Genomic DNA, 26,374 nt, shown 5'->3' on the forward strand with positions numbered 1-26,374 from the left:
TTCTTTGGAGTGCTGGTTTGGTATTCACAAAGTTCCTAAGGTGCTCTTTGTCATGAAAGTATCTTATTTCTCCATCACTTTTCAAAGATAGTTTTGCAGGGTACATCAATCTGGGTTGGAGGCTGTTTTCTTTTAGGGCTTGGAATATGTCACTCCAAGCTCTTCTTGCCTTGATGGTTTGTGTTGAGAAGTCTGCTGTGATTCTGATGGGCTTTCCTTTGTATGTGATTTGTTTCTTTTCTCTGACTGCTTGTAGAACTTTTTTCTTCTGTTGAGTTTCTGGAATCTTAACAATTATATGCCTATGGGTAGATTTTTTTTGATCAAGGCTATTTGGAGTCCTATATGCCTCACTTATCTGTATGTCAAGCTCTTTTCTCCTGCCTGGGAAGTTTTCTGCCATTATTTCTGTGAAGAGATTTTTTATGTCATCTGCACTCTCTCCTGTTTCTTCTGAGCCCAATCAGTCTTATGTTATTCTTTTTTGCATCACCTAGCAGCTGCTGGATTGATTTCTCATGTTCCCTTATAATTCTGAAGCAATTTTTCTTTTCCTGGTCACTAATTGCAATCTTATCTTCTATATCTGAAATTCTGTCCTCACACTGGCTCATTCTGCTGTGTAGACTTTCAATGGAGTTTTTCATGTCCTGGAAATCTATTTGCATCTGTTTTATGGATTCCATTTGTTTCTTATGTTGGGATTCCATCATGTTCCTCAGCTCCTCTCTAGATTTATTAATCATGTCTTGCACTAAGGGCCCAATTTCTCCTGTTATCTGAGAAATTATTTCTGATTTCATTTTTTCCAGATCCCCTTTTGTTGCCAGTTCAGTGGGTCCAGGTGGTTGAGTATCAGAGGGTTCCATCTCATTTCCCTTTGGGGTTGGTGCAGGTGATCTGGAAGTCTGGTTTTGAGACTTATTTATGTGTTTTCTCATTTCGACTGGGGCGGGGGGCTGTTAGCGCCTGCACGGATTACCTCCTCTGAGCTGGGTGAGGTGGGACAGGGGCCGGGAGCAGCGGTAGGGATGGTGACCCAAAAGCCCTTTCCTGTGGGCTTGGAGGCTGGAGGGATGGTGGCTGGGAAACCCCTTCCTCTGGACCAGGAGCAGTGAGATGGTGGCCCGGAAGCCCCTTCCTCTGGGCCAGGTGCAGCAGGACAGAAGGTGGCCCAAAAGCCCTTTCCTCTGGGCTGGGAGCAGCAGGAGGGATGGTGACTGGGAAGCCCCTTCCTCTGGACCAGGAGCAGTGGGATGATGGCTCAGAAGCCCCTACCTCTGGGCCAGGAGCAGTGGGACTCAGTACCTTCGTCTGGTGGTCTGGTGTCCTCTGCGCCTTGGTAATGTGGAATCAGGTGGCTGCCTGTCTGCAGTGGGGTGATTTGGTGTCTTCCGCGTGACTCAGGACCTCGGTAGGGTGTGCACAGACCTGCCTGTCTGCAGCGGGCTGATTTGGTGTGTGTTCCACATGACTGGGGACCTCAGCAGGGTGTGGATTGGCATGAATTTGAAGCCAACCTGGGCTACATAGTAAGTTCAAGACCAGCCTGGGCTACACAGTGAGACACTGTCTCAAAAAACAAAAACAAAATTATTTCTACTTTGGGTTCCTCATATGAGAGAAACCATATAATACTTAAGCTTGTGTGTCTGATTTATTTCACTTAACATTATGGTCTCAAGGTGGATCCATTTTTCTACAAATGACTCCAATTTATCATTCTTTATGGCAGAGTAGTACTTCATTGTGTATAAATACCATATTTTCTTTTTCCATTCATCTGTTAATAGATATATAGGTCTATTACAAAATCTAGTATTATGAGTTGTGTGCTATAAACATGGGTATACATGTACCACTGAGATATGATGTCTTTAACTCTTTGTGGAAGATACCTAGAAGAGGAATAGCTGGTGTTATGGCTTGTATCCAGATGTTCCCTGAAAGCCTCATGTGGTCATAGGTGGAAGTTTTGAAGGTGGCTGGATTAAACTGTGTGATTCTGGGGTTAAGGATGTGATGCTGGGATTAAAGATGCCCAACTCTGGGTGTGGGTGGCACCACCCAAAAGGTAGCCTAAATGGAATATAAGGGGACAGAAAGAAGCTGCTGCTGGTTGCTTTGCTGTCTTCTGCCTACCCTGCCATGGACTGCTTCTCCTCTGTGATGCCCCTCTGCCATGTCTTCCTGTCTTGGAGCCAGCTGACTATGGACTGAAACCTCTACAGACTGTGAGCTGAAATAAACCTTTCCTCTTTTAACTTTGGGTGTTGAGTATTTTGTCTCAGCAATGAGAGAAAGTAGCTAAGACAGCTGAATTGAATGAAATGTTTAATTTTAGTTTTTTGAGGAATCTCCATACTGATTTCCACAGTGGTTGTACTAATTTACATTCCTACCAACATGTAGAAGTGGCCAGACAGACATTGTGGTACACGCTTATACCCAGCACATAGGAGGCTGAGGCAGGAGGATCGGTGTGACTTTGAGGCCAGCTTGGGCCACATAGTGTGTTCAAGGTCGACCTGAACTACTATCAAGACGCTTTCGCAAAGCAAAGCAAAACAAAGCAAAACAAAACAGAAATGTTCTATTTCCCCTGCAGCTGTGCCAGCATTTGCTATTATTTGATTTCTGGATGATGGTGCTGCTTTCTGGGGCAAGATGAAATCTTAATGTTGTTTTAATTTGCATTTCTCTAATGGCCAATGATGCTGAACATTTTTTCATATATCTATTGGCCATTTGTTTTTCTGAGAAATGTCTTACTCATTTCAATTGCCAATTTTTTGATTGGATTTTAATTTTTGGGGGGTGTCTAATTTCTAAATTCTTTATATATTCTAGATATTAATGTTCTGTCCAAGGAGTAGCTGGCATTTTACCTCCATTCTGTAGGTTGTCTATTCACTCTGTTGGTTGTTTCCTCTGCTGTGCAGAAGCTTTTTGATATGAGTGCATTTGTTTCTTGGTATTATTTCCTGTACAAGTGGAGTTCTGTTCAAAAGGGTTGGGGATTTAGCTTAGAGGTTCTGCTTCCTGCCTGGCAAGTGCAAGGTCCCAAGTTCAATCCCCGATACCAAATAATGATAATTTGATTTCTTCCTTTCTGATACATGTCCCTTTTATTTCTATCTCTTGCCTGACTGCTCTGGCTAATGTTTCAAGTCCTATATTGAACAGGAGTGGTGATAGTGGACATCCTTTTCTTATTCCTGGTTTTAGAGGGAAAGCTTTCAGTTCTCCCCCATTTAATAGGATGTTGGCAGTAGGTTGGTCATAAGTGACTTTTATCAGATTGTGATAAAGTTCTTCTATACCTATTTTCTTCAGTTTTTTCATGAGTGGTTATTGAATTTTGTCAAAGTTTTTTTCTGTATCTATTGAGATGATCACGTGATCTTTGTCTTTGTTTATGGAGTGTATTACATTTACTGACCTGCATATATTGAACCATTCTTCAATCTATGGGATAAAATCTAATTGATCATGATGTATGATCTTTTTTTTTGATGTATGATCTTTTTAATGATATGTTGCATTATCTTTGGCAGTATCTTTTTGAGGATTTTTGCCTCTATGTTCATTAAAGAGATTGGCCTACAGATTTCTTTTTTTAGTTGGGTCCTTATCATGTTTTAGAATCAAGGTGAGACAGTGGTATCTTGGTTTATAAACTTAATTTGTTTTACAATTTTGGGGAAAATGGCTGTGTCTGTGTTTGTGTGCGGCAGATACCCATGCTCCTGTTTGTTATCTGATGTGGAGTCTGTGAATGAAAGAAAATTTTGCCAAATGCTTTTTTTGGTGAACTGAATCGTGTACAAACAGAAGCATTTGCGAACTGAGGGATCACTACACTTTCAGGAATGAGTTTAGGAGTACTCTTTCCCTTTCAATTTCATTAGAGAGTTTGAGGAGTATCAACGTTACCTCTTCCCTGAAGTTTTTGTAGAATTCAGCAATGATCCATTGGGTCCTGACTTTGCTTAGTTGTTAGGTATTTTATTACTGCCTCAATTTCATTGCTTGTTATTGGATTGTTCAGGGTTTTATATCTTCTTAGTTCAGCTTTGGTAATTTATATTATTCTAGATTCTGCAATTTATTGTAGCACAGGTTTTCAAAGTAGTTACTAATAATCTCATGGATTTTGCCAGTATCCACTGTGATTTCACCTTTTTCATTTCTAGTTGCAGTGATATAGGTCTTTTCTTTTCTTCTTTTGGTAAGTCTGTTTTTTTGTTTTTGTTTTTTTGCAGTACCAGGGATCGAACTGAGGACCTTGCGCTTGTGAGGCAGGCTCAATGCCTCTGAGCTAAATCCCTGGCCCTTCTTTTGGTAAGTCTGGGTAAGGGTTTGTCTATTTTTTTTCTTTCAAAGAACTAGTTCTTTGATTCATTGATTCTTTTTATCTTTTAAGTCTCAATTTCATTAATTTCTGCTCTGATCTTTTTCTTTCCTTGTATTATCTTTGGATTTGGACTGTTCTTGTTTTTCTAGGAACTTGAGGTGCATCATTAAGTTATTTATTTTGGCTCACTCTGCTTTTGTAATGTGGTTAAAGTAATAAACTTTCCACTTAGGACTGCTTTTATTGTATCCTATAGGTTCTGGTGTAGTGCATCATTTGATTCTAGGAACAGTTTAATTTCTTCTGTGTCACATTGATTAGTCAATAGTGTGTCATTTAATCTCCAGGCATTTACAAAATCTGTTTTCTTTTTCCACTGATTTCTAGTTTCATTGTGCTATGATCTGATAAAATATATGGGATAATTTGATTCTTTTATATTTATTTATGCAAGTTTTATGTGCTAGCATGTGGTCTATTTTGGAGAAACTTCATGTGCTACTGAGAAGAATATGTATCCTGTTGTTACATGGAATGCTGTAGCTATCCATTAGTTTTTGTCTGGTCTATCTACTTGTGAAAATAGGGCACTGAGGTTCCCCACTATGGCTGTGTTGACATTTATCTGATCATTTATGTCCAGGAGTGTTTGTTTTATGAAACTGAGTGCACCAGTATTTGGCGCATATATGTTTAAAATTGTTATCTCTGCCTGTTGAATTGTTCTCTTAACTAGTATGTAGTGTCCTCCTTTGCTTCTTTTAATCAGTTTTGGCTCAAAGCCCACTTTGTCTAAAAATAGAATAGTTGTTCCTGTTTGCTTTCAGACTCCCATTGCATGGGATATTGTTTACCATTGATTTTTTAATACATGAATTTATTTTTGGATTAATTGTCTCTCTTATATGCAGCATGGCACTGGATTCTGTTTTTCATATCCAGTCTGCCAACTGAGGAGTTGAGACCATTCACGCTGAGAGTTATTACTGAAAGATACTGACCTATTCCTGTCACTATATTCTTTTCCTATCACTGAATCCCTTTTTACCCCCTTCTGCTTACCCTGCCTGGTGTATTTTTTCCATTAGACTTTTTGGCATTGTTGGCTTTATTACCTCTGTCTAAGATAACCTTGGGAATTTTTTGGAGTGCTAGTTCAGTGGTTGTGAATTTCTTAGGATGGTCTTTGTCATGGAATGGCCTTATTTCTCATCAAATTTGAAAGATAGTTTTGCAGGATATATTAGTCTAGATTGAAAGTTGTTTTCTTTTAGGGCTTGAAATACTTCACTCCAAGCTCTCATGGTGTTTAAGGTTTGTGTTGAGAAGTCTGCTGTAATTCTAATGGGCTTACCTTTACAAGTGTTTTGCTACTTTTCTTTAACAGCTTTTAAGCTTCTGTCATTGTGCTGGACTTGTAGGATTTTGAATATAATGTCATGGAGAGATTCTTCTTTGATTGTGGTTGTTTGAGATTCTATATATGTTTTTCTTCCTTGTATGTTGAATTATTTCCCCTTATTTGGAAAGTTTTCTGTTATGATTTCTCCAAACATTCTGTTTTAATTCCATGTGTGCCATTTCTGACTTTTCTCTACAGTTAGTCTTAGGTTAGTCTTCTGTGTGCCATCTAGCAGCTGGGATCAATTTTCTTTGCTCTATTGTTGCCTTTAAGGGATCTCTGAGCATCTGGTCCCATGGGTCAGACCTGTCTTCCAGTTCTGACACTCTCCTCACATTGGTCACTTCTGCTGCCCATGCCTTCAATACAAGTCTTTATCTCTCAGACTTCTGTGTGGCCCAATTTCATGGACTCTGATTCTTTGTTAATTTGTCTTTCATATTTTGAATTGTTTTTAGCTCTTCTCATTTTTTATTTAATCTTCTTTAAACTCACTGATCAATTTATTTATTAAATCCACTATCTGTTTAGTTATAGCTTTGGGGTTGCCAAATTTCTTTCTTTTTTGATCATTTCATATGATTCAGCCATTTGGTATTTAATTTCCTCCCCATGGATTCCCCCTGGATCTGCTTTGGGGAATTGGGAGTTTCTGGAGGCATTTTGTGACCTTGTTTTCTCATGTTGTATTTGTTGTTGTTCTGAGGGCCAAGGATCAACTAGAATGGAAAGACTCTGTGGCTAGCATGGAGATCCTTTTAGTTAGAGATTTTCAGTGATGTGATCTTGGCTTTCTTCACTTGTTGCTCTTAGCTACTTTCTCAATGTATTGAGTGTAACAGGCTTCAACCCAGTCACTGTGTTGCAAAGGGAGAATTCCTATAGGTTTTAACGATGTCACCAGATCAAACCACGTATCAGTCATGTACATCAAAACTTGTTCTAAGAAGCTTATCCTTTTATCAATGTCCTTTCCAGGCTGAACTACACTGCTGTCAACAGCCAGCTGGAAGATGGAGGGAGGAGGGAAGGAAAAGGAAAGTGAAAAGGAAGGGAGTAAGTCAGTAAGAAGAGGGGGAGAGAAATATCAGTAGCTGGAAAAGAAACAGGAGTTCAGACTGTGCAATGATTTTCATAGCTAGAGGAAAGGGTGGTGTTGAGGGGGTCTGAAGGAGACCGGTGAGAGTGGGAGGAGGGATGCAGTGAGAGGGACGTGTAATTAGAGACCGAGGGAAGCTGTGACATTGTCAGAACCTGTTCTTTTGTTGGTGGTTAGTTTACATTTGGATCCTTTATGCACAATTTTGGCAGGGCTTACCCTGATATGCCCTTGAAGGGTACTGTTTAAGTGAATGCACTAGTTAATGCTTATTCCCTTTGGCACATATGCAGGCACCTCCTATACATGCTGGATGAAAGGTGTAAAGGACGAGGGGGAAAATAGGGGGATAAGAAAGAGAGGACGGGAGAAGAAAAGAGAAATGAGAGGAATAAAAGGAAATGAAAAAGGAAAAAATAGAGGAAAAATAAAAAGAAAAACAAGAATAAGGAAAAATAATAAAAAAGAAGCCATAACCAAAAGCAATGAATGAATGAATGAATGAACAGACAGCCTCTGGCAGTTGCAAGCACACAAAACCCAAGTTTCCTCAGAGTCCTGCCGCAGTGCAGTCTCTGAGCACCACCGCGCCCCAAGGTTTGCTTCATGGCTGCCTGTGAGTGGGCTGCAAGCTGAGCTCTGTACATGGCTAACTGCAGCCTTGGTCTCTGTCCCAGGCCTGAGGACCTCAGTTACCTCAGGGAGGGGGTGCGGTGTCAGCGGCCCACACCAGGCTCTCTGGCGACTCCTCTCACCACAACTCCTTCCCTGCTGGGCACGGCCTGGTCACCTCTGGGTTTTCTTCCCATAGCCTCTTGCCCAGTGCATTGCTGCTGAAGCTCTCTGCGCTGGGCGCCTCTCTGTCCCTCCCCTGCTGCTCTCCCACCTGAGAACTTGCTGTCCCCAAGGTGCCTTCCTTTGCAGGCCCAGCAGGGAATGTGTCTCCTACTCTGCTCTCCAGTTTTCAGTTCCTCTGAAGCCCTGGCTGGTGAGTGTCTCACCCACTCAGTTTGGGTCCAGGCTAATTGCTGAGGAGCCAAAATACGACTGGATCCACCACTGAAGTGGGGATGTTGATAGCCAGGAGGTAGGTGGAGTTTTCATGCAGGCGTAGATCACGGTGGACCTGGAGGCTGTGCAGGTGCACACTCCAGTTATGTGTGTCCTCCACCCTTGAACTCCGCTGGAGCAGGCATGCTCACTAACACAGGCTGCCCGCGCAGTGGAGGCCTGGGTCGGATGGGCCAGATGGAAGACGCTGGGGCTCCCTCTTGCCATATGACAGAAAACCAAAAGCAGAGCTGCGTCCTTGAGAGAACAGAAACCAGCACCACTGGAAACATGTGGAAGACAGAGTGGTGGTCCCATCCCAGCCTGGCTTGCTGCCTGTGTGACCTGTGTGGAAGGCAGATGGATCTTAGCGGGAAACCAGGAACTGCTGTCCCAAGCGCGCTTATCTTTATGAAACATGTCAGTGCAAACCCGGGCAGTTGCTGCGCACTATCTGTGTGGCCAGTGCTTTCTGTATCTGCCCCAGGGTGCACCGGAACTGTTCTCCTGTGTGATGAGGCCGCTGTCCCTCTAGTCTGTCTGTGGAATGGAAACTCCCACTTCTTGCCAGGCTCTCTCCCAGAGAGGCCTAGGCCATCCAGGCAAAGGCTCTGAGCTGCCTGGATGAGGTGAGCAGGCCTGAAGTTGGCACTGTGGATGCCTCCATCAACAGGTGTGACCAGGGGACGGGATGCGAGAAATTCACACAGTGAGCCCTGAAATACCCTGGCATTTCCTTTCGCTGCAGGGTCCCCAGAAGGGAGCTTCTCCTCCCCCTGCCTATAACTGGCTCAGGGTGGTCCCCGGATGTGAGGACGATTCTGTTATACCTCAAGTCAGGTTCTTGGAGGTGGACCCGGAGTTCGGCCTGTCCTGAGGACCAAGGGCATTTCAGAGTCGGCCTTCTCCATAATTCCCAAGGCCATCTGGCCAAGGGCAGACAGCCAGACCTTCAGCCCTATTTGCGCCTGCCTCCCAGTGCAGTGAATGTGTCCACCCTGTCTGCGACAAGGGAGCAGGCCATAGGCTGGCATCCCAGGGGCCTTTGGGAAGTGTGAGGGGCCAGATGGCAGCGTCTCCGCCTGCCAAGGTCTGCGGACACCACTGTGTTCACCAGGCCGGTGTGAGGTGGCCAGGCTCCTGCAGGGTTCACTTAGGAACAGGAGCCAGGCAGGGCGAGGGCCCTTCCCAGGTGTGGATCCGCTGGAATCAGGCCTCTGGTGGGTCATTTACCCTGTCGGTTACTCCAGCTCCATTCTTGGCTCTTTGGTTTACTTGGAACCTGGTCGATTGCCCACAGAGAGACCCTGACCCTTGGTAGCAGTCACACTCGCGCGGCTGCTCCAGCTCCGAGGCACACAGCGCTCTCTTCTGTCCCGTCCTTTGGAGAGCTGGGGACTCACACTCCTCAGTCACTTTTCCCTTGTTTTTCTCCTAGTAAATAAGCGGTGACATGCTGATTCTTCCGGATGTGGAGAGGGAGGCGACATCACCCACAGCTTCATTTCTGGGGGGGGCGGGCCTGGAAGGGCGTCTTCGGGGAGGCCGGGACACCCTGCACACCCATCGCGGGCCGGTCCTTAGGGAGCCCTGTGGCTTCCTCGGTTTCCTCACCGCCCTCTGCCAGGCAGGCTGCTACGCCACCCGCAGCTCAGCGGCCTCAGAGGGGCAGAGGCCCCGAGTGGGCGCCTTTGGGGTCCGCAGCTTCACAGTCTGTGGCACCCGCACGTCCCTTCCCAGTCCCCTCGTGAGGAGTGGAGTCCCAGGCTAGGCCCGGCCTGTGGGCTGCAGGGCCCGGGCGCCCCTCCCTGGCCTCCCGACCCCATCTCGGGGTCGCCAACTCACCAGCCTCGGCCCCAGGCCCTGCCTGCGCCCCCGCTGCTGCTCTGGGCCCGGCCCAGGCGGTTTTTGAGTGAATACGCGTGGCATGGATCCCAGGGGCTGCATCGCCGAGTTGCGGGTTGCCCTCGCCTGCAGGGCGGAGACCGTGGATTCCCGGACTCGACTCTCCCACTCGGCCCACGCCGGGGCGTGGGGCGGGGCCGAGCTCCGTGTCCTCCCAGCGGTCCGCCCGCGTGTCCGGCAGGCGGCGGCGTCGCGCCGAGCTGTGTCGCCGGGCGCACTTCCTGTCGCGGGCGGAGCCGGGAGGCTGTCAACCCGCGGGCGCGCGGCCCTTCCGCCTGCGCCGCGCGGACCTCCGGGCCGGGACCGAGCCCGCGGCCAGGATGGCGGTGCTCAAGCTCGCGGACCAGGTGGGCGCGCTGCGCGGGGTGCGGGGCGCGGCTGTGCGGGGCGTGCACTGCGCGCGGGGTCCGGGTGTCCGCGGCGTGCACTGCGCCGGGTTCGGGGGTGCGTGGCGTGCCCTGCGCGGGGCTTGGGTTTCCGTGGCGTGCACTGCGCCGGGTCCGGGGATGCGAGGCGTGCATCGTGCGGGTGTGCGGGGCGTGCACTGCGTGCGGCCGGCGGCCGGCGGGGGAGGGGAGCGCGGTCCGGGCGGGGGGAGGAAGGTGAGCGCCCAGGGGGCAGAAGCGCAGCCAGGACCCCCGAGCCCGCCCGGGCCCGGGCCCTGTGGGACCCAACCCCCTGATCGGACACCCCGACGTCCTCCCGGGGCCCAGGGCCGGGCCGGCGGGGCGGGGACCCTGGGGACGCCGGCCAGGCCGGTCCCTCGCGCGGTGTCGCCCGGTCCCGGCTGTCCTCGCTCGGGTCCGGGTGGGAGCGCCCGTCCCCTTCTCTCCGGGCTGCGGCTCCGGGGACGCGACATCAGTGGGTGGCCAGGGAGGGGCCCGCGGCCCCAAGCGTGTTCGTGGACGGTGGCGCGGGCGCGAGCGGGGATCCCGGGGGCGGGCTCGACCCGAGCCTGGGCGTCCGCGCGGGGCCTGGCCCGCCCAGCCCGGGTGTCTGGGACCCTGGAGCCCACGGCCTGCTGGGCCCGGCCCAGCCCGGCCGGCTTCCTAAACCTGCCCTGCCGAGTTCGAAGGCGGCTCCTAAGGGTGTCGCCCTCGGCAGAGCCCGGTACCCGTTGCCGAGGGAAGGAGCCGGCGCGGGGAGCAGGTCTTCGGGTCTCTCCGTTCGGGCGCGGACCCCGCCTCCTGCTCCTGGGCTCAGGCATCGGGAAGGCGCCGTCCTGGGTCGGAACCGGGCGTGTGCGGCTGGGCCGGGAGGAGGCGGCTGTCAGACCTCTGCCTTTCCAGCACCTCTTGTCCTTCCCAGCACAGCGGCCTTGCTGCAGCGAGAAGCAAAGCGGGGTGCAGCCTCCCTGGGGTCCCAGCTCCAGACGCAGGCCCGCCGGGCCGGACCCCCAGGTGGAGAGGGTGTGGTGAGGTGGTGCTCCAGGTGTCCCCAGGCCCGGAAGCCGCCTGTCTTTCGTGCCTTATGCAGCCTGACTTCTGTTTGCATCTCACTTCTTCGAGGTTGGTTCTCGACCTTACCCACTCGCACTTGGCTCCTTGTAGACTGGCCACCGGCCACTGTGGGAAGGAATTCCCGCCCCAACACCTGTAGGGGAGCCTTGTTCTCTCTCTTCATCCCTCCCTTACCCCTTAAATGCCCCTGATTCAGGAGCTGAATCCTGATGTTTTGTTGTTATTGATTTTTTTTTTTTTGGTACCAGGGATCAAACTGGGATCCTTGCCCTTGCGAGGCAAGTGACAGAACCATTGAGCTAAATCCCGGCCCGGTTGTTGTTGATTTTTGAGACAGGGCCTCACTATGTAGCCTAGGCTGGCTTCGAACTCACAGTGCTCCTCCTTCCTCAGCCTCCCAAGTGCTGGGATGACAGGCGTGTGCCACCACACCCGGCTCAGTCTTGACTCTTGCCAGGGCTCTTAGGGTTTCAGTTACCACCTGCTTGCTGCTGACAACCTGCATTGCAGTTTGTCTCGGTTTGTGTCTGAGCGTGGCTGGAGAGGTGGCAGCCAGGGCAGGTGCCATGGGTGGCGGGAGGCGGTCCAGTGGTGATCTATCAGATGTGCATGAGAGGGCCTTGCTCCTTCTCACTACTTGGGGAAAGTAAGAGGGAGGGGAAGGGGGGCCACCGTGGTTTTTACTTTTTACTTTTTTTTTTTTTTTACTGTGAAAAGGAACTGGGAGCTCTTGCCACAGAAAGCCTGGGATTTAGCACTTCTGCTTTGTGACCGAGTCCCTCGCGTCTCTGGTGTGCAGGACGCACCCCATTTTCCTCGCAGCGTCAGGGTGCCTGGGCACCCCAGTTTGCTGTGGGCAGATTCCCAGGCGGCTGGGAGGAGCTGGCCCCTTTCCAGCCAGCACCAGCTGTGTGATTAATCTGACAACATAATCATGTCCTCTGAGATGGACGGTAAGAGGCTTACTGACATCTTCCGATGCGTGTGAGCTAATTGCAAGTTTGAGAAAGATTTTATCTTAGTGCATTTTGGCTTGCAGTAGCCGTGAAGCCTTTTGCATTCGGGCTGGATGTTGAACTTTCTGGGGTGACCCTGTGTCCTACGGCTTGGGTGTCGCCCACCGTGAATTAAGTGTGTGGTCACATCTTCCACCTGGCTCCTCCCAGGTTTTCCCCTTAGTTACAGAGCTGGGCACAGAGCTGCCCTGGACATTGGGAACGTCCCTGTTCCTACTCGGGTTTGTTCCCAGCAGTGGAGTGCCACCTCCGCACTCCGAAGGTTCGGGCACAACCTGTGTCAGCAGGTGGCCCCTTCGGAGCTTCCTGCTCGAAGGCCTTCTGGTGCGGTGTGCTCTACCAAGCCCTCGCTCACACTTAGTCACCCCAGTCCCTGCCAGAGGCCGCAGCTGGCAACTGTGGCAGCGGTGAGAGACTGAATCCTGCTCCTGGCGACCAGGATGCAGCCCAAGGCACGGCTCTGGGAGGGCACACGTCTTCCAGGCTGCCCTCATCCTCGGGGCTCCCGGGGTCGAGCTGCAGTCTGCCTCTGGCGGAGAGGAAGGGGAGCACAGGCTTTGTTCCGGGCCTTTTGGCTGCTTGGGGAGCAGTCTCGCAGTTTGGGGTGTGCTCGAGGGCTAGTGCTCTGACCGCGCTGGGCCCTTGCGTGCGTGCGTGCATGCGTCTTCCCGAGTAACTGACCCGTAGCAGCAGTGGAGGTGACGGACCGTTCAGGTTGCAACCCCAGGCATCGGCTGAGCCCTTCCCCGCCTGGCTGTCCATCCCCAGGGGGGCTCTGACCGCAGGCCGGGAAGGAGAAGCATCTCCCACGACCCCTTCCTCCGGGCAGACCCCTTCCCTCGTGAGTAGGGGATTCTGGGCAGATGGAACCGGGCCAGACCTGCTAGGCAAGCTCTGTATCACTGAGCTACACCCCAGCTCTGGTTACTTGTTTATATCTCATATACACTGTAATGCTGGGTAACCAATGCTAGACATGCAAAAAGAAAAGTATAGGAGCTAAAACTGTCTGAAGTCTCTCTCTCAAAGACAACTCCTCTTGCCTTTTTTTTTTTTGAAGTAGGGTCTCACTGTGTAGTTCAAACTGGTCTTGAACTCATGATGATCCTCCTGCCTCAGTTTCCCGAGTGCTGGGATTACAGGCATGTGCCACCACGCCCGGCCTGCTCTTATCATTTTGCCGTAGCTCCTTCTAGGCTTCTGTTTAGGTAGCCAGGGAAAAATTTTAAACTTTCCAGGTGACAGTATCAGTGTTTTTCATTTATATACATAGCTAATATTTATGCTTTCTAGACTGATGGCCTTTTGAAATAAACTTACAGTTTTCTTAAGTGCATGATTGGGCTGCTGGAGCGGAAGTTGACAGAGCACCCAATCTAACCCTGGATTGGTTGAACCTGTTTAAAAAAAAAACCCAACTTTTACTTCCTCTTTTCTTCTAAATAGCAAACATAAACTCAAAAAGGCACTTTTTTGGGGACCAAAAACAGGACTGAAATATTCTGTGAGATGGTTTATATTTCAACAATATAATGTGAATTCTTTATAGGCTGAAGGATAATATGAAAGAACTTAAAAATAGGCAAGATCTACAAATATCTGATAATCCTGAGGTTTTAAATCTTGTTCAAGCTATGATATACTCCTTTTTGTTTTCCCCAAAGAAAATTCCATATTGAAGGTCAATATGACCAAGAAATGGGCCAGAATAGAGGTCCCTAAGCCTTTTTGAGGATTGTTGGGGTTCAGTGTCATTGAAAGCCCCTCTGCATGAGAAGCAGGGTGACTGGTTCACATTTCTTCTTTTTCCTGACGCGCGATGCACTGGCACAAGGTCTCTGTGTCTGCGGTGAGTAGGAAGGGATGGGTGACGGCGGTGTCTCGCTTGCACCGACCCAGGATCCTCTGGGTTGGACGGGTGCCATTAGATCCTCCTTGGCGATGCAGATGTGGGCCTGGACACCCGCTCACCTCCAGCTGCGCGTGGACTCTGCCCTGTGGAGCCTGCTGTGCCCTCTGGAGCCCGGTCTTGCTGCTCACGGCCTTGTGTGGCCCAGGGCTGGACCCCGGCAGCTGGCTTGTGGCCAGGGCTGGCCAGGGATTTCTGGATCCTCTGTGCAGTGGTCCAGACAAGGAGCACAGCTTGGGTTTGCCCGAGCATCCGGGGCCATTTCCCTGAGGTCCTTGTAGTCTCCAGGAGCCTGGATGAGGGACACAGAGCTCTCAGAGGCCCTTGAGAGGTCTCCCAGCCCTGTGGGCCCTGCCTGCCCCACTGAGTAGTGGTCAGCCGGCCGCCTCAGCCTTCCTTAGGGTGCTGCCCACAGGAACAGCGGGGCCTGGCTGGCTTCTCAGGTGTGGCCTGGATCCGGTGCACCTGACAGGAGGGAAGGGCGATCCTGCATGCCACCCCTGGGCGCTTCTGGTAGACGTGGCTCAGTTTCTGGAGGGACTTGTTTGGTGTCTTTTTGTTGTTGTTTTGAGACAGTCTTGCTGTGTAGCTCAGGCTGGCCTCGAACTGGCTGTGTAGCCCAGGCTGGCCTTGAGCTCCCAGGGGTCCACCTGCTTCAGTTTCCCAAGTGCTGGGATTACAATCATGCGCCACCACGCCCGGTTGGTTCAGTATCTGACACAGGCAAGGTGGAGAGAGAAGTTGTGAGGTCAGCAGAGAAGTGAAAACAGAAAGCCAGGCAGACAGCATGGGCCACTGGCGTGAACCAACCCACCAGCAGTTGCTGAGCAAGGCCCTGGAGTGGCCAGTGCCTGTCCCAGGAGGTGAACAAGACAGCCTGTTGAGCTTAACCTTAGGGAAGAAAATATTAGAATTCACATTCCTTTACATCAGGTGTGGTCGTGCACGCTTGGAATCCCAGCACTCCAGAGGATGAGGCAGGAGGATTACAAGTTCAAGGCCAGCTTGGGCTACACATCGAGACCCTGTCTCAAAAAACAATTATCTTCTTACGTTTTTACATTTTGTGTGTTTTCAGCACATGAGAGAAACTAGTGCCGCTGCCTCCCTTCAGCAGCTGGCCAGCCGCTCCTGGGTCTCTGGCCTCCTGCCCATCCGACTGTGGTCCAACGGCTGCTCTTGATGGAGCCGCCAGGGCAGCAGCTCTGGTGCAGTCACAGCTGAGGCTGAGCGCAGCTGCCGGGTCCTGACACTCGGTCTGCTGCTGCCCAGGCGGCCCGGCTGGGAACCCCAAACCCTTGCACTTCTCTCTCCCAAGGGGTCCTCTCTGGTCCCTTCTCGAGGGTCCCCTACTGACCGCCCCTTCCTCCAGGACCACCCTGCATTCCCGGCCTGCTTGTTTTTACTTTTGTCCTCTATACTACACACCCCTCCTCTTCCCCTGTGCTTAAAACCAAAAACTCACATAGGAGAGAGAGACAGATAACAGGGTAAGGTGTGCGTGTGCGTGTGCGTGTGCGTGTGTGTGTGTGTCTGACCGTGGTTCATTCAGTGCTGTGTGTTCTGCACGAAGAACAGTGCAAGGCACATAGAAAATGCTCAATAAGCCCCCGTAAGTGAACGGCGTCGATACCCACATTTGTGTGTTTGTGCACACATCCAGGTGATTTTCACTCCTGAACCCCTCGACCCCACTGTGAAGAAGATGTCTGTAGACACCGTTTCTTTCTGTACACAGGTTGTGGATTTCTACCCAAACAAAATGAGGAGAAACTGTTTGCCCTACCAAAAGACAAAAGATCAGATGGTGCCTCTTCTCTAGGTACATTTCCCCTTGTCAGACTGCACTCCTAGTGCTGGGTGTGACCAGCAGTGTATTTGGTGCCGAGGAGATTCTGTCTCTTGTTGTTAATGCAGAAGTAGGACAACACCAGGGGAGGGGTGCTGATGCTGGGTGTCCCCTGCACGGCACGGGAAGCGTCACACTGGGGGTGTGGTGGCTTCTGATGTTTGCCTGCAGAGCAAGGGTCCCGTTGAGCTCCTCTTTCCCCACACATGGGCTTGGAGCAGGTGCAGTGCCTGCTGGGAACAGACAGGGCTGGCCACAGGGGGAGAGAGACACTCGTCGTGGTGACGTGGCCCCGTCCTGGCCATGTCCCATGGCAGTGGTGATCGTTTCCTGCTAGGGAAGAAGAAAGTGAGGATGGGAGAGACGTAATGCAGGTCCTATAACTCCAGAGTCGCCCTGGGCTGCTGACCCCGTGGTCCCCGCCTCGTGCCCTGCCGGGGACGGGGTCTTTTTCCAGGATGCTCACACCAAGGCCTGTGTGTGGAAAACGCTCACGGACATGCAGCTGGCCCAGTGCAGAGCAGGCTGAGGCTGCATGGCCGGAGCCGGCCGGGCCTTTAAGGAAGGGGATGCTTGGGTAGCAGATGGGCGGGAGGAGCCGGGTACCTGTCTCGGGGCCTGGGGCCTGGGTCAGGCAGGGTGAAGGGCAGAGGAAGGAGTAGCCACTGCTGACATGGACAGCAAGGTCTGCATCCTAACCCCCTTCTAGGAGGGTCCCATGAGCTCAACAGTACTTGGGCTTCGAGTTCGTACCTTGGAGGACTCTACTGCGGCACACACACGCTGGCTTACAGATTAATTTGTTTCTCCACAAAGTACTGAGCGTGTGGTGAGGCCAGGCCGTTCTGCTCCTCTGTCTCTGTGGTGCGGGACAGAGTCCAGTGAGCTACTGTGACAATCTTCCGTGGGCAGCTGTGACTGGGAGTAGCAGGACTTCATTGCAGCACCCTGGATGCCGGCAGAGGTCACTGACGGAGCAGAGTAGCAGGGAGAGGCCCCCTTCTAACCCCATAACCGAAGTCATTTCATTTTATTTTGTGGAGCTGGGATCGAACCCAGGGCCTCATGCATCCCAGCAAGTATTCTACTGTTGAGCTCCATACAGCTCCAGCCCTAACCTTATACTTTTACTTTTCAATAAAAAATTTCCTTACAATATCCACATCATGAGGAACCTACAGAAAGCAAATGATCTCATTTCTAAAAAAATCATTTGCAAGGGGGAAAAAGAAAGCTGAAAGGAAGTATAAATACATTGATTAAAAGGTAGTTGATATCTATCTATCTATGCACTAATTGCAGTGAGTAGCTTTAGATTCTGATTTAAACAAACTCAAAAAACACTTCTAGAAATAATTTGGGTAATTTGAATCATGACTGAGATGGTATTGTGATAATGTTTTAAAAGAGTCTTTTTATGAGAAAGAAACAAAACCACAGAAGGTTGGAATTTGCCCGGGACACCTGGTGCTTGAGCCACTGACGACTAGTTCAGAATCAGTCTCCTCTCTCCTTCTGTGGCCTCCGGAGCCCCTGTGTCACTCGGTGGTGTGTCCTCAGTGAGGTTGTTAAAATCCCTGTGATTGTCAGAAAGCACCAATTCTGCTAGCTCTGCCACCCAGAGACCCCACCGCTGACTTGTCCCAGTCCCTTCCTAGCTCAAGCCCGCTACGTGGGCATCCGCCTTGGAATGCTACCTCGCCTCCAGGGTGTTTAGGAAGACTGGATTTGGATTGTTCTTCTACCTCTTTCAGTGTAAGATAGTGGTCGCTCCAAATCACTTTGCAACAGCGGCTTCTAAACCATGTTTCTATTTAAATTGTGCAGTTTTAAGAGGCAACAAGAAGTTACACAGTTGCAGTAAGGACCCTGGCTGCCTGGGCCCCTGGCACAGGAAGCAGGTGTGGGCTGGGGGCCCTCGTGGTTTCAGAGTGCCTTTAGGCTTGCTCAAATATCTGTATTTATTTCTGTGTGTGTAAAAGTACCCCCAGCCTTCCTAATGGAGGCCAGATTTAGGACTCTTGAGGACCACACACCTGAGAAATGGCCAACTGCAAGCTGCGTAAAGGTAACAGGCAGTTCAGGAGCCCAGGACAGGCCTAGGGGCCGTGGAGCTCTGTCCCATCTGGACTTGGGGCCAGCGAGCTGAGTGTCACATTTGGTTCTGATGTTCTCGGTCTTCACAGCCAAGAGCAAGCGACTTCCTATAAGGAGCTCTGCATTTTGGCGAACGGCCTTCTAGAAAGTCCCAGAGCTGGGGCTTTGTGTTACCGTGTGGAAGACACTGTGGCCTCTCAGCTGAGCAGTTGTCAGGAGTCTTGTTCGGGAGGGGTGCAGCAGAGTGACGTCGGGAAATGCAGGCTGTCGTCAGCTGCGTCAGGCCTCCTGCGCCCAGCTGTCCCGCTGTAGGCGGGCAGCGCTTGATGGGAGGCTGTGACTGACTGGTGGGCAGTGACCGGGCGGGTACTTGGACTTGGGTCAGCTCCTGAGCGTCACACTACAGAGACCATTTCTTCAGGGTCACTTTCAGCTCTCTGAGAATATATTAGTCATTTTTGTTTTGAATTTATGATCTTTTGTCTCATCTCTCCAACTTAACATTGGTAGAAAGAATTTCTATTTTATTTTAATGTGACATCTCCATACTTAGGTTTGAATTGTAGCATTTTGAGTCCCACAATTTTAGAAAGTCTGTCTCTTTTGGTTTGGTTTTATCATTTCAAGTGACACAGTAGATTTGATGGAAGAACCTTAGGTTTCAATAGGGCTAGTGAGATAAATATGGGGTTGCAGTCATTCTTGATTTAAGTTATCAAAAAGAACTTTGATAATTACAAGAATGCTGCTAATAAAAACAATTAAAAAGAAAATTACAGGGCCGGGGATTTAGCTCAGTGGTTTCGCCGCCTGCTGCACAAGCGCAAGGACCCAACTTTGATCCCCAGTACCAAAAAAAAGAAAAAAGAAAATTATAAGAATGCCACTTCCTCTTCACAGAAGTATAAAACTGGCTCTTTTTGAGGAAGTGCGTAAAAACAGATAATTAAGTCTTGTCATCATGAAAAAAGTTATCACAGCAGAACATCTGAAAAACATGAGTGAAAAATTTCAAGTCCTGACTGAATAAGTAATGGAGTAGAAAACCATAAACTTCTCTCAAAAAAGGTGATTAAAAAGTGGGATAAAGCCTGCACTGTAAAACTATAAAGAATCTTTTCTTTTTTTTCTGGTACCGGGAATCGAACTCGGCTCCTTGTGCTTGCGGGGCAGGCAGCAGCACCACTGAGCTCAATCCCTGGCCCTGTAAAGAATCATTTTCAGTACTGGTCTTTGTGTTTCTTTTAGAATTAGACAATGCTATTTAAGGAGGATGTAATGTACGTATCTGTGGGCTCCGGCCACGTCCCTGGTGCTAACACCTGCCACCCGAGCTGGTGAGTTGAGCTCACCAAGTAAGCATGGGGTGTGGACATCAGGCAGCTGCTCCTGTGTCCTGTAGCTCTACCCAGTGGGCACGCTGCTGTGAACAGGCCACTCCACTGCAGCTGCTGCCTGCTAAGGGTCATTTTTATAGCATCAGCAGCAGCAGCAGCATTATCATCATCATCATCATCATCATGGCACTGGGGTTGAACCCATGGTCTTCTCACTGAGCTCCATCCCTGGCCCTTTTTATTTTGTGACAGGGTCTCACTAAGTCACTAAGTTACTTAGGCTGGCCTCCTCGTGACACTCCTGCCTCAGCCTCCCAGAGTGCTAGGATTATAAGGAGTGAGCCTCCATTTCAGACAACAGCTTTACATCATTAAATGGTTGAAAAAGATCCAAAGAATAATATTTTGGAACACGGGAGCATGTAGTGACATTCGGGTTTCAGTGGCATTGGAACACAGCCTTCCTGATTTGTCTGGGTGTCCAACCTGCCCTCGGGTGCCAGGTGTGGAGTGAGGAGGTCGAGGCCTGAGAGCCTATGGCCAAGGGGCTGGACAGTTCGCTACTAGGCTGGGGGTGCTGGGGACCAAGGCCCAGAACCAAGCGCTGCGCCCGAGGGCTCAGTGCCACTGGGCGGGGCTGACTCGGGCCCAGGTTTAATTGCGTTGAGGTGGGAATTCTCACTGGTATTTCCTCTAGGAGAAAGTAGGAGCTTAGTTAGCCTCCTTGGTATGCTTTTAATTAAAAAAAATCCTCTTTAAAACAATAGTTTGCTTGTACTCAGATCTTTGTCTCCCCTGAGGAACCGCTGTAGGGAAGGAGCCATTTCTTTCTATTTTAAACCACTTGCCCTTTAAACGGGATTTTTCAACTTCAGACATGGCCCAGAAGCGGTTAACGTGTGCCATGGATGCCCTGGGAGGACCAGATGGGTGGAACGCTCTGCTTCTTACCTTTGCGAGCAAAACAGGGATCTCAGCAGTGGCTGTTTCTCGCGGTGGGCTGAAGCACTGGTTCAGTGAGCCGTGTGAGTGAAGACTGAACGAATGTGGAGCAGAAATGGCTTTAACTTATAGAAAGTTACTTTAGACAAACATTTAGGCAGTACGATGAACTATTATAAGTGGAAATTATTAAATGAAAAATAAATGTTAATGCTGCCTACTGAGCTCATGTTTCTCATTGTTCTAGAAGGTTTTCTCAGAAGCTGAGCCCGGCTGGTGGTTTCTGTGTGAAGTGTGGGCCCGGGTGAGCAAGTGAGTGTAAGTGAGTGAGTGTGGTCTGTTTTTCACTTCACAATAATCATGAAGAATCTGCCTCCTGGCCTTGTCCCTTGGGCTGTTGTGAAAGTCCTCCTCGGTCCGTTTGACCCTGGAGGAGGGCCAGAGGCCCTGGGTACAGGCCAGAGGGCTGGCAGGAGGCAGCCTCACGTCGCCCGGCCCCGAGGGTCAGCTTCCTCTTCTCTTCTGATCCACAGTGGAGACCGCTTCCTTACAAGGTGATCTGAGAGGCGCCAGAGTAGCTTCCACTTTAGAGGACACTGGCAGTGACGGGCACCCAGGCCTCTGGAGTTTTCTGAGCAACACCACTGACTGTGGGGAGACAGGCGGTGAGCCCCGGCCTACCTCTTCACAGGGAAACCGAGGCCGCTGCCTGGCAGACCCTCAGCAGAGGTGCAGCACTGTCTCTGTGGTCCCGAAGCGCCCACAAACGCCATGGGTGACCCCAGTGGCGAAGCCTGGGTTGCCGCTGTGTGGCTTCACTGTCCCCTCAGGCATCACCCATGTGGGAATGTCCCTCACTCCCAGGTGGATCTGCAGGGCGAAGAGGTGTGGGCCTGGTGTCCCCTGGGCGAGGACCCCGTGAATTCAGGAGACCTGACCCTGAAAGACCGAGGCGCCATCCTCTTTAGATACTGAGGGGCATCTGGGCTGGGCGGTCTGAGGGGAGGCCACAGGGACCGTGCAGCTGAAGCTCAGAGGCACAGGAGCCTTCCTTTTCCTTCTCCCCGCAAGGGCGGTTTCTTCATTGAGCTGAGCTCGCTTCGGGCTCTGGTCCCTTTTGAGCGCCCGGCTAGTGCAGCTTGGGAAGGCTGGAGCCAAACTACTTGCTGACTTTGGGGGAAATGTTGGCCCTCTAACTTTCAGCCCCCGGCCCCTGGTTAAGCTGGTGGCAGCTGCACGAATGAATGATGGGTCTGTGGCCAGCCTCAGCTATGGAGCCTTCTCCAGCTCCTCCATCCTTCCCAGTTTCTTTCTTTACCTTCCTTTCCTCCTCCTGAGACCTTTTCCATGAAGAGAGGAGAGAGAGGTGGTGATTACATTCTTATTACATAAACAGCCCTAGGAAAAGTACTGGGGGAAGAAAATATTGCCGATTTTTCTGGTAAGTTTCCCTTGGTGTCTTGTTGAGCAGGTGTAGTCAAGAGTTGAGGTCCCGAAGCTCAGTGTCTTGTCACAGGGACAGATTGACCTCCCCAGCACTTGCTCCTCCAGGAAGCGGAAGCGGTACGGGGACAGTCTGGCTTCTCATGTCTGGTTTTCCGGGACGTTACACAGGTGTTAACCTGACCGCACCCTAAACACAGCCCTGGGAAGTCGCTGTCCGTGTGAGCTCATGTTCCAGGCCTCTGGCTGGGGTGCCCAGGGCTGGTCCTGGGGGACAGGAGGAGGCCACGCTACCATTCTCACCACAGCATATCAGCCGCAGCCCCTGCTCGATGCTGAAAGATTCCATCCTCTGTGGTCCCCTTGCACATTTTTAAAGGCTGACGTCTAGAAGTTTTCATCCTAAAGTTAGAAAGATGCAAAGGGTCTAATTCCTGGCACAGTGTAAATATTGATTTAAAAAATGAAAACATTGTATTATTGTTCAAAATATATTGAATGGAATTTAAACCCTATTGTAATTTGGTGGTCTGTCGTCACTTAAAAAATACAGGAGCAAGCACTTCTTTGGTAGTTAAAATTTTACATCATTCCTTTTTCTCCCTAAACTTATACTTCCATACATAGGATTTTATCCCAATGTAATGTATTTAAAAAGAACTTCTGGGAGTGGTGGTGGATACCTATAATCCCAGCACTCAGGAGGCTGAGGCAGGAGGATCCCTGACACTTTGAGGCCAGTCTGGGCTACATAGTGAGTTCAAGGCCAGCCTGACAGCATAGGGAGACCCTGTCTCAAAAAACCAAAAGAAGAAAAAAATAACTGATTATTCTATGAAACTTTGCAACAAAAATATGACCCTAAGTTATTAAATAAATTTCTTGATTGAGTATATATTTATAATGATTTATTAACAGCTTATCAAAACATGTAAATGTGTTACAGTATACAATATATCACATGTAAGATTGTTACTAAAACATGCCAAGCAAGGCATCCTTATTTGAAATGGGTTTCTTGATCCTTTGCTAGTACATTAACAGTTCAGTGGAGAATGTAGCTTATTGCTCCAATGATGGGTGTTTATCGGAGGGGAGTCTCCTGATCCTGATTTTGAGTCAGCCGCTCTTTTTTGGCACAGGACCTTGTCACACCATGGGGGCATCAGAATCAGAAAGGGCGAGAGGCACCTCTGCCTCCATCAGTGGGAGGAGGAAGACCGGGGGAGGACACTGGGTACAGCCGCAGGCGTCCCCTACCGTGGCAGCAGGTCAGGCGCAGTGAGGAACCTGCAGAGGCCCCTGGCAGGCAGGGAACCCCAAAGAGCGGATGTGTCTTGGGGTGACCTGCGTTCCTTGTCCCCTGGCCCCAGTCCGTGGCCATGTGTGAATGTGTGGATGGCGGACGCTCTAGACAACCCTCACAGGCAGTGCCCTTCATCACCGAGTCTGTGCTTAGGATTCTGAAAACCAGGCTGACGTGCGGTGAAACTTAGCTTTGAAAGGCAAGGTAGAGAGAAGGTAGTGTCCCTCACTCCAGATATTTTAAATGAATGAACCCAATAACGTTTCTTTGACGATTTCCGTGTTTCAGTCGACGATTTCGGTGTTTCAGTTGATGATTCCCGTGTTTCAGTCAACGATTCCTGTACCCAGAGGAGGGTCGCTCCATGTGTGTGGGATTCTGGGCAGCTTCTCTCAACATTCGAAGTGTTGTTTGGTTTCCCAGAACGTGGCCTCCTAGGCTGTTGAACGAAAGACATCTCTGTGCTCCACTCTGGGCGGCTGAACAACGCAGGACAGAAGCCATGCTGCTCCTCCTTAGATTTTAAAGTTTGATTAGAAGCTGCTGTACTTGAGAGATGATTTCTCACATCCAGTCACTCGATTCTGCTTTTTTTCTGAAAACTGGGGCAGACGTTGCTCTGGGGTGCACATCTGCTGGCTATTTTGATTGGCTTGTTGATTTCTGAACTAGCTGACGAGATAGACACGTCTGGGCCACTGCTGCAATCAGACATCTGGAAAGGAGGTTCAGGACACCCTGTGTGTGTGTGGTGCTTAGCAGCAGCAAGCGGCTGCTCAGAGGCTGCGCTGTGGGTGCCAGTGGCATTGCCATGTCCTCCCCTGCTGTCTGGACCCGGCAGACAGATCCTCCGTGCCCAGCGCCCTGTGGTCTCTCAGAGACCCTCGCGCTGTACCTGTCCATCTCCTGCACTCTTCCTTCCCAACCTCTCCTGCATCCATCCCTTTTCTTTTCCCTTGGAGGATTATACTCTTGTATTACTTAGGTTGTCTAGAAGGCGTATTGGAGGTAAATTTAGGTTCACAGCAAAATTGGGACAACAGAAAAAAGTTTTAGAACTTTACAGGAGTGTAGAGATTGTGGCTTTTTCGTGCTTACCAAAGTTGCACATTTTTCAGCAGTTTGACTAGAAAGCAGTTTGTTCAGTTTCAGAAACCAGAAAAAGTATTTTGTGTTGTTTAAAACCAAGCTAAATATTTCTGGGAGAAATAAAGAGAAGCTTTAAAATAAAAAAGGTAGAGAAGGCAGAAAGAAATTCTTTGTGTCTCTAGGTATTCTTTAAATGAATTTTATGCCAAATTTGATTGCTGCTTTGATAGCATTTCGGGTCGCTTTTAAAATCGAGCCCACTGATACCAAATAGAAATACACTCAATCTTATTGTAGGGTGAGGCTGGAATCCGACAGAATAACGGCTTTTATGGTGCAGTGCCCGAGCGGAAGTGCTCGCTTCTGGGCCAGGTGGGACTCGCCTCTGGGCTCAGCGTGCTGCACGGGGGACAGTGGCCCTGCAGACAGGGCTGTCTGAAGGCTCCCAGAAGTGCCCACACCGAACTCTGTTCCTCTTCCAGAATCTGGCACTGCCCCTCTTACAGCCCCGTGCAGGCCCCAGTCAGCCTATGGCGGCTTCCTGTTCTCCTTCCTTTTGGTTTTTCTATAATCAGTTCCACCAGGGTTTTTTTTACAGGAACTTGTGAGACTCACAGTGCTGTGACATTGGCTGTCGCCGGCATCAGAGGCTCTCAGTGACAGGAGGAAGTAGCAGGACCACAGCAGACCTGAGTTTCTGGAGAAACTAGAGCCACCTTGCATAATTAGGAGGAAATGGTGCCAGCCCTTGAGAGCCAAGCACCGAGTGCAACAGTTGGGGTGTTCTCCTCCTTGGGGCAACTCGCTTTCACCTGCGGCTTCCCCCAGGTGGAGCCTGGTGCTGCTCGGCCTGGGTCAGAACCCGGAAGGGGAGCGGGTGGGAGCCTGGCGCACAGGAAGCACTTTAGGGCTTCCGCCCTGTGCCACTGAGGGAGTCCTGCCTGCCAGCCTCGGCCACGCTCCTCCTCATCGATGGGGTTTTTCTGTGAGACAGGTTCTTGCTGTGTTGCCCAGGCTGGGCTCAAACTCCTCCAAGTAAAAGGTAAGCAGTGAAGCAGTTTCTAGTGCGATGGAAACCCAGCTGTTGAAAGCACAACAAATTAAGTACTTGGATAACAGTTATTATCAAGTACTTCAGTAATTTTTATTTTTTGCTTAAATTCTTTTATTGGTACATTTTGGGTTTACAAAATGTTTACGTTTATCATTGGGTGCTTGTACCCGTGCATGATGTATCTTGGTTCTTATTTTTCCCCCATTCCCTGACCTCCCTTCCCTATTTACAAAGACTTTGTTTCCACTTTTTCCTTTTCTCATAATTTTTCCTTTCCCCTTCCCCTCCCACCACCCCTACCTCTTTGGACCTTTTCTTCCTATTTCAAATTATCAATTATTCATTTTAATCATTTTCATCCTTATTTATACTTTCAGTTTCTCACACTAGAGAAACTATTGGGTATTTACACATGTGTGTCCTATTTATTTCACTTAAGAGTATGGCCTCCATATGCATCCATTTAGCTATAAATGTCTCTAGTTTCTCGTTCTTTATGGCTGAGTAGTACTCCATTTTATATATTAAAAAAAAAACTACATCTTTTTTATCCAGTTCCAGTTGATGGGCACTTGGGCTGTTTCCAAGCTTTTGCTATTACAAACTGCAGCTAAAACATGGGTGAGCATGTATTGCTGTGGTACGATTCTTTTAATTTTGGGGGGAAGATACCCAGCAGGGGAATAGCTGGGTCAAATGGGACTTCCAGTCCTAGTTCTTTGAGGTGTCTCCACACTGATTTCCACAGTGGTTGCACCAGTCTGCACTCCCACCAACAATGGAGAAGGGTTCCTTTCTCCCCACAGCCCCACCAGCATTAGTTATTGGTTGATTTCTTGATAGCAGCCATTCTTTCTGGGGTGAGGTGGAATCTCAGTGTTGTTTTCATCTACATCTCTCAAATGACCAGTGATGTTGAGCATTTTTTCATATGTTTATTTGCTGCTTTTACTTCTTTGTCTGAGAAATATCTGTTCATTGCAGATGCCCATTTTTGAATTGGGTCTTTGAATTTGGGGGGTCTGATTTTCTTCAGTTCTTTATATTTTCTAGATAGTA

General features: G+C 49.7%; 1 protein-coding gene across 8 annotated transcripts in view; it reads left to right on the forward strand.

The window, feature by feature from the left end:
• Positions 1–10,008: 10,008 nt before the first annotated feature.
• Positions 10,009–26,374, forward strand: part of Ankrd44 (ankyrin repeat domain 44) — a 242,195-nt gene continuing 225,829 nt past the window's right edge. For 7 of the 8 annotated variants that reach the window (XM_087200340.1, XM_087200341.1, XM_087200344.1 and 4 more), the window contains exon 1: positions 10,009–10,160. In XM_087200340.1, the coding sequence (XP_087056466.1) occupies positions 10,134–10,160 (27 nt within the window). In that variant the 5' untranslated portion in view covers positions 10,009–10,133. Of the gene's footprint in view, positions 10,161–22,834; positions 25,304–26,374 lie in introns of those variants that run through there. The other variant, XM_087200342.1, reaches the window with a different exon arrangement.

Source organism: Heterocephalus glaber, unplaced genomic scaffold, assembly GCF_053883595.1.
Source record: "Heterocephalus glaber isolate CG9 unplaced genomic scaffold, H.glaber_assembly_v1.0 deba00001743, whole genome shotgun sequence".
Lineage (NCBI taxonomy): Eukaryota > Metazoa > Chordata > Mammalia > Rodentia > Bathyergidae > Heterocephalus > Heterocephalus glaber.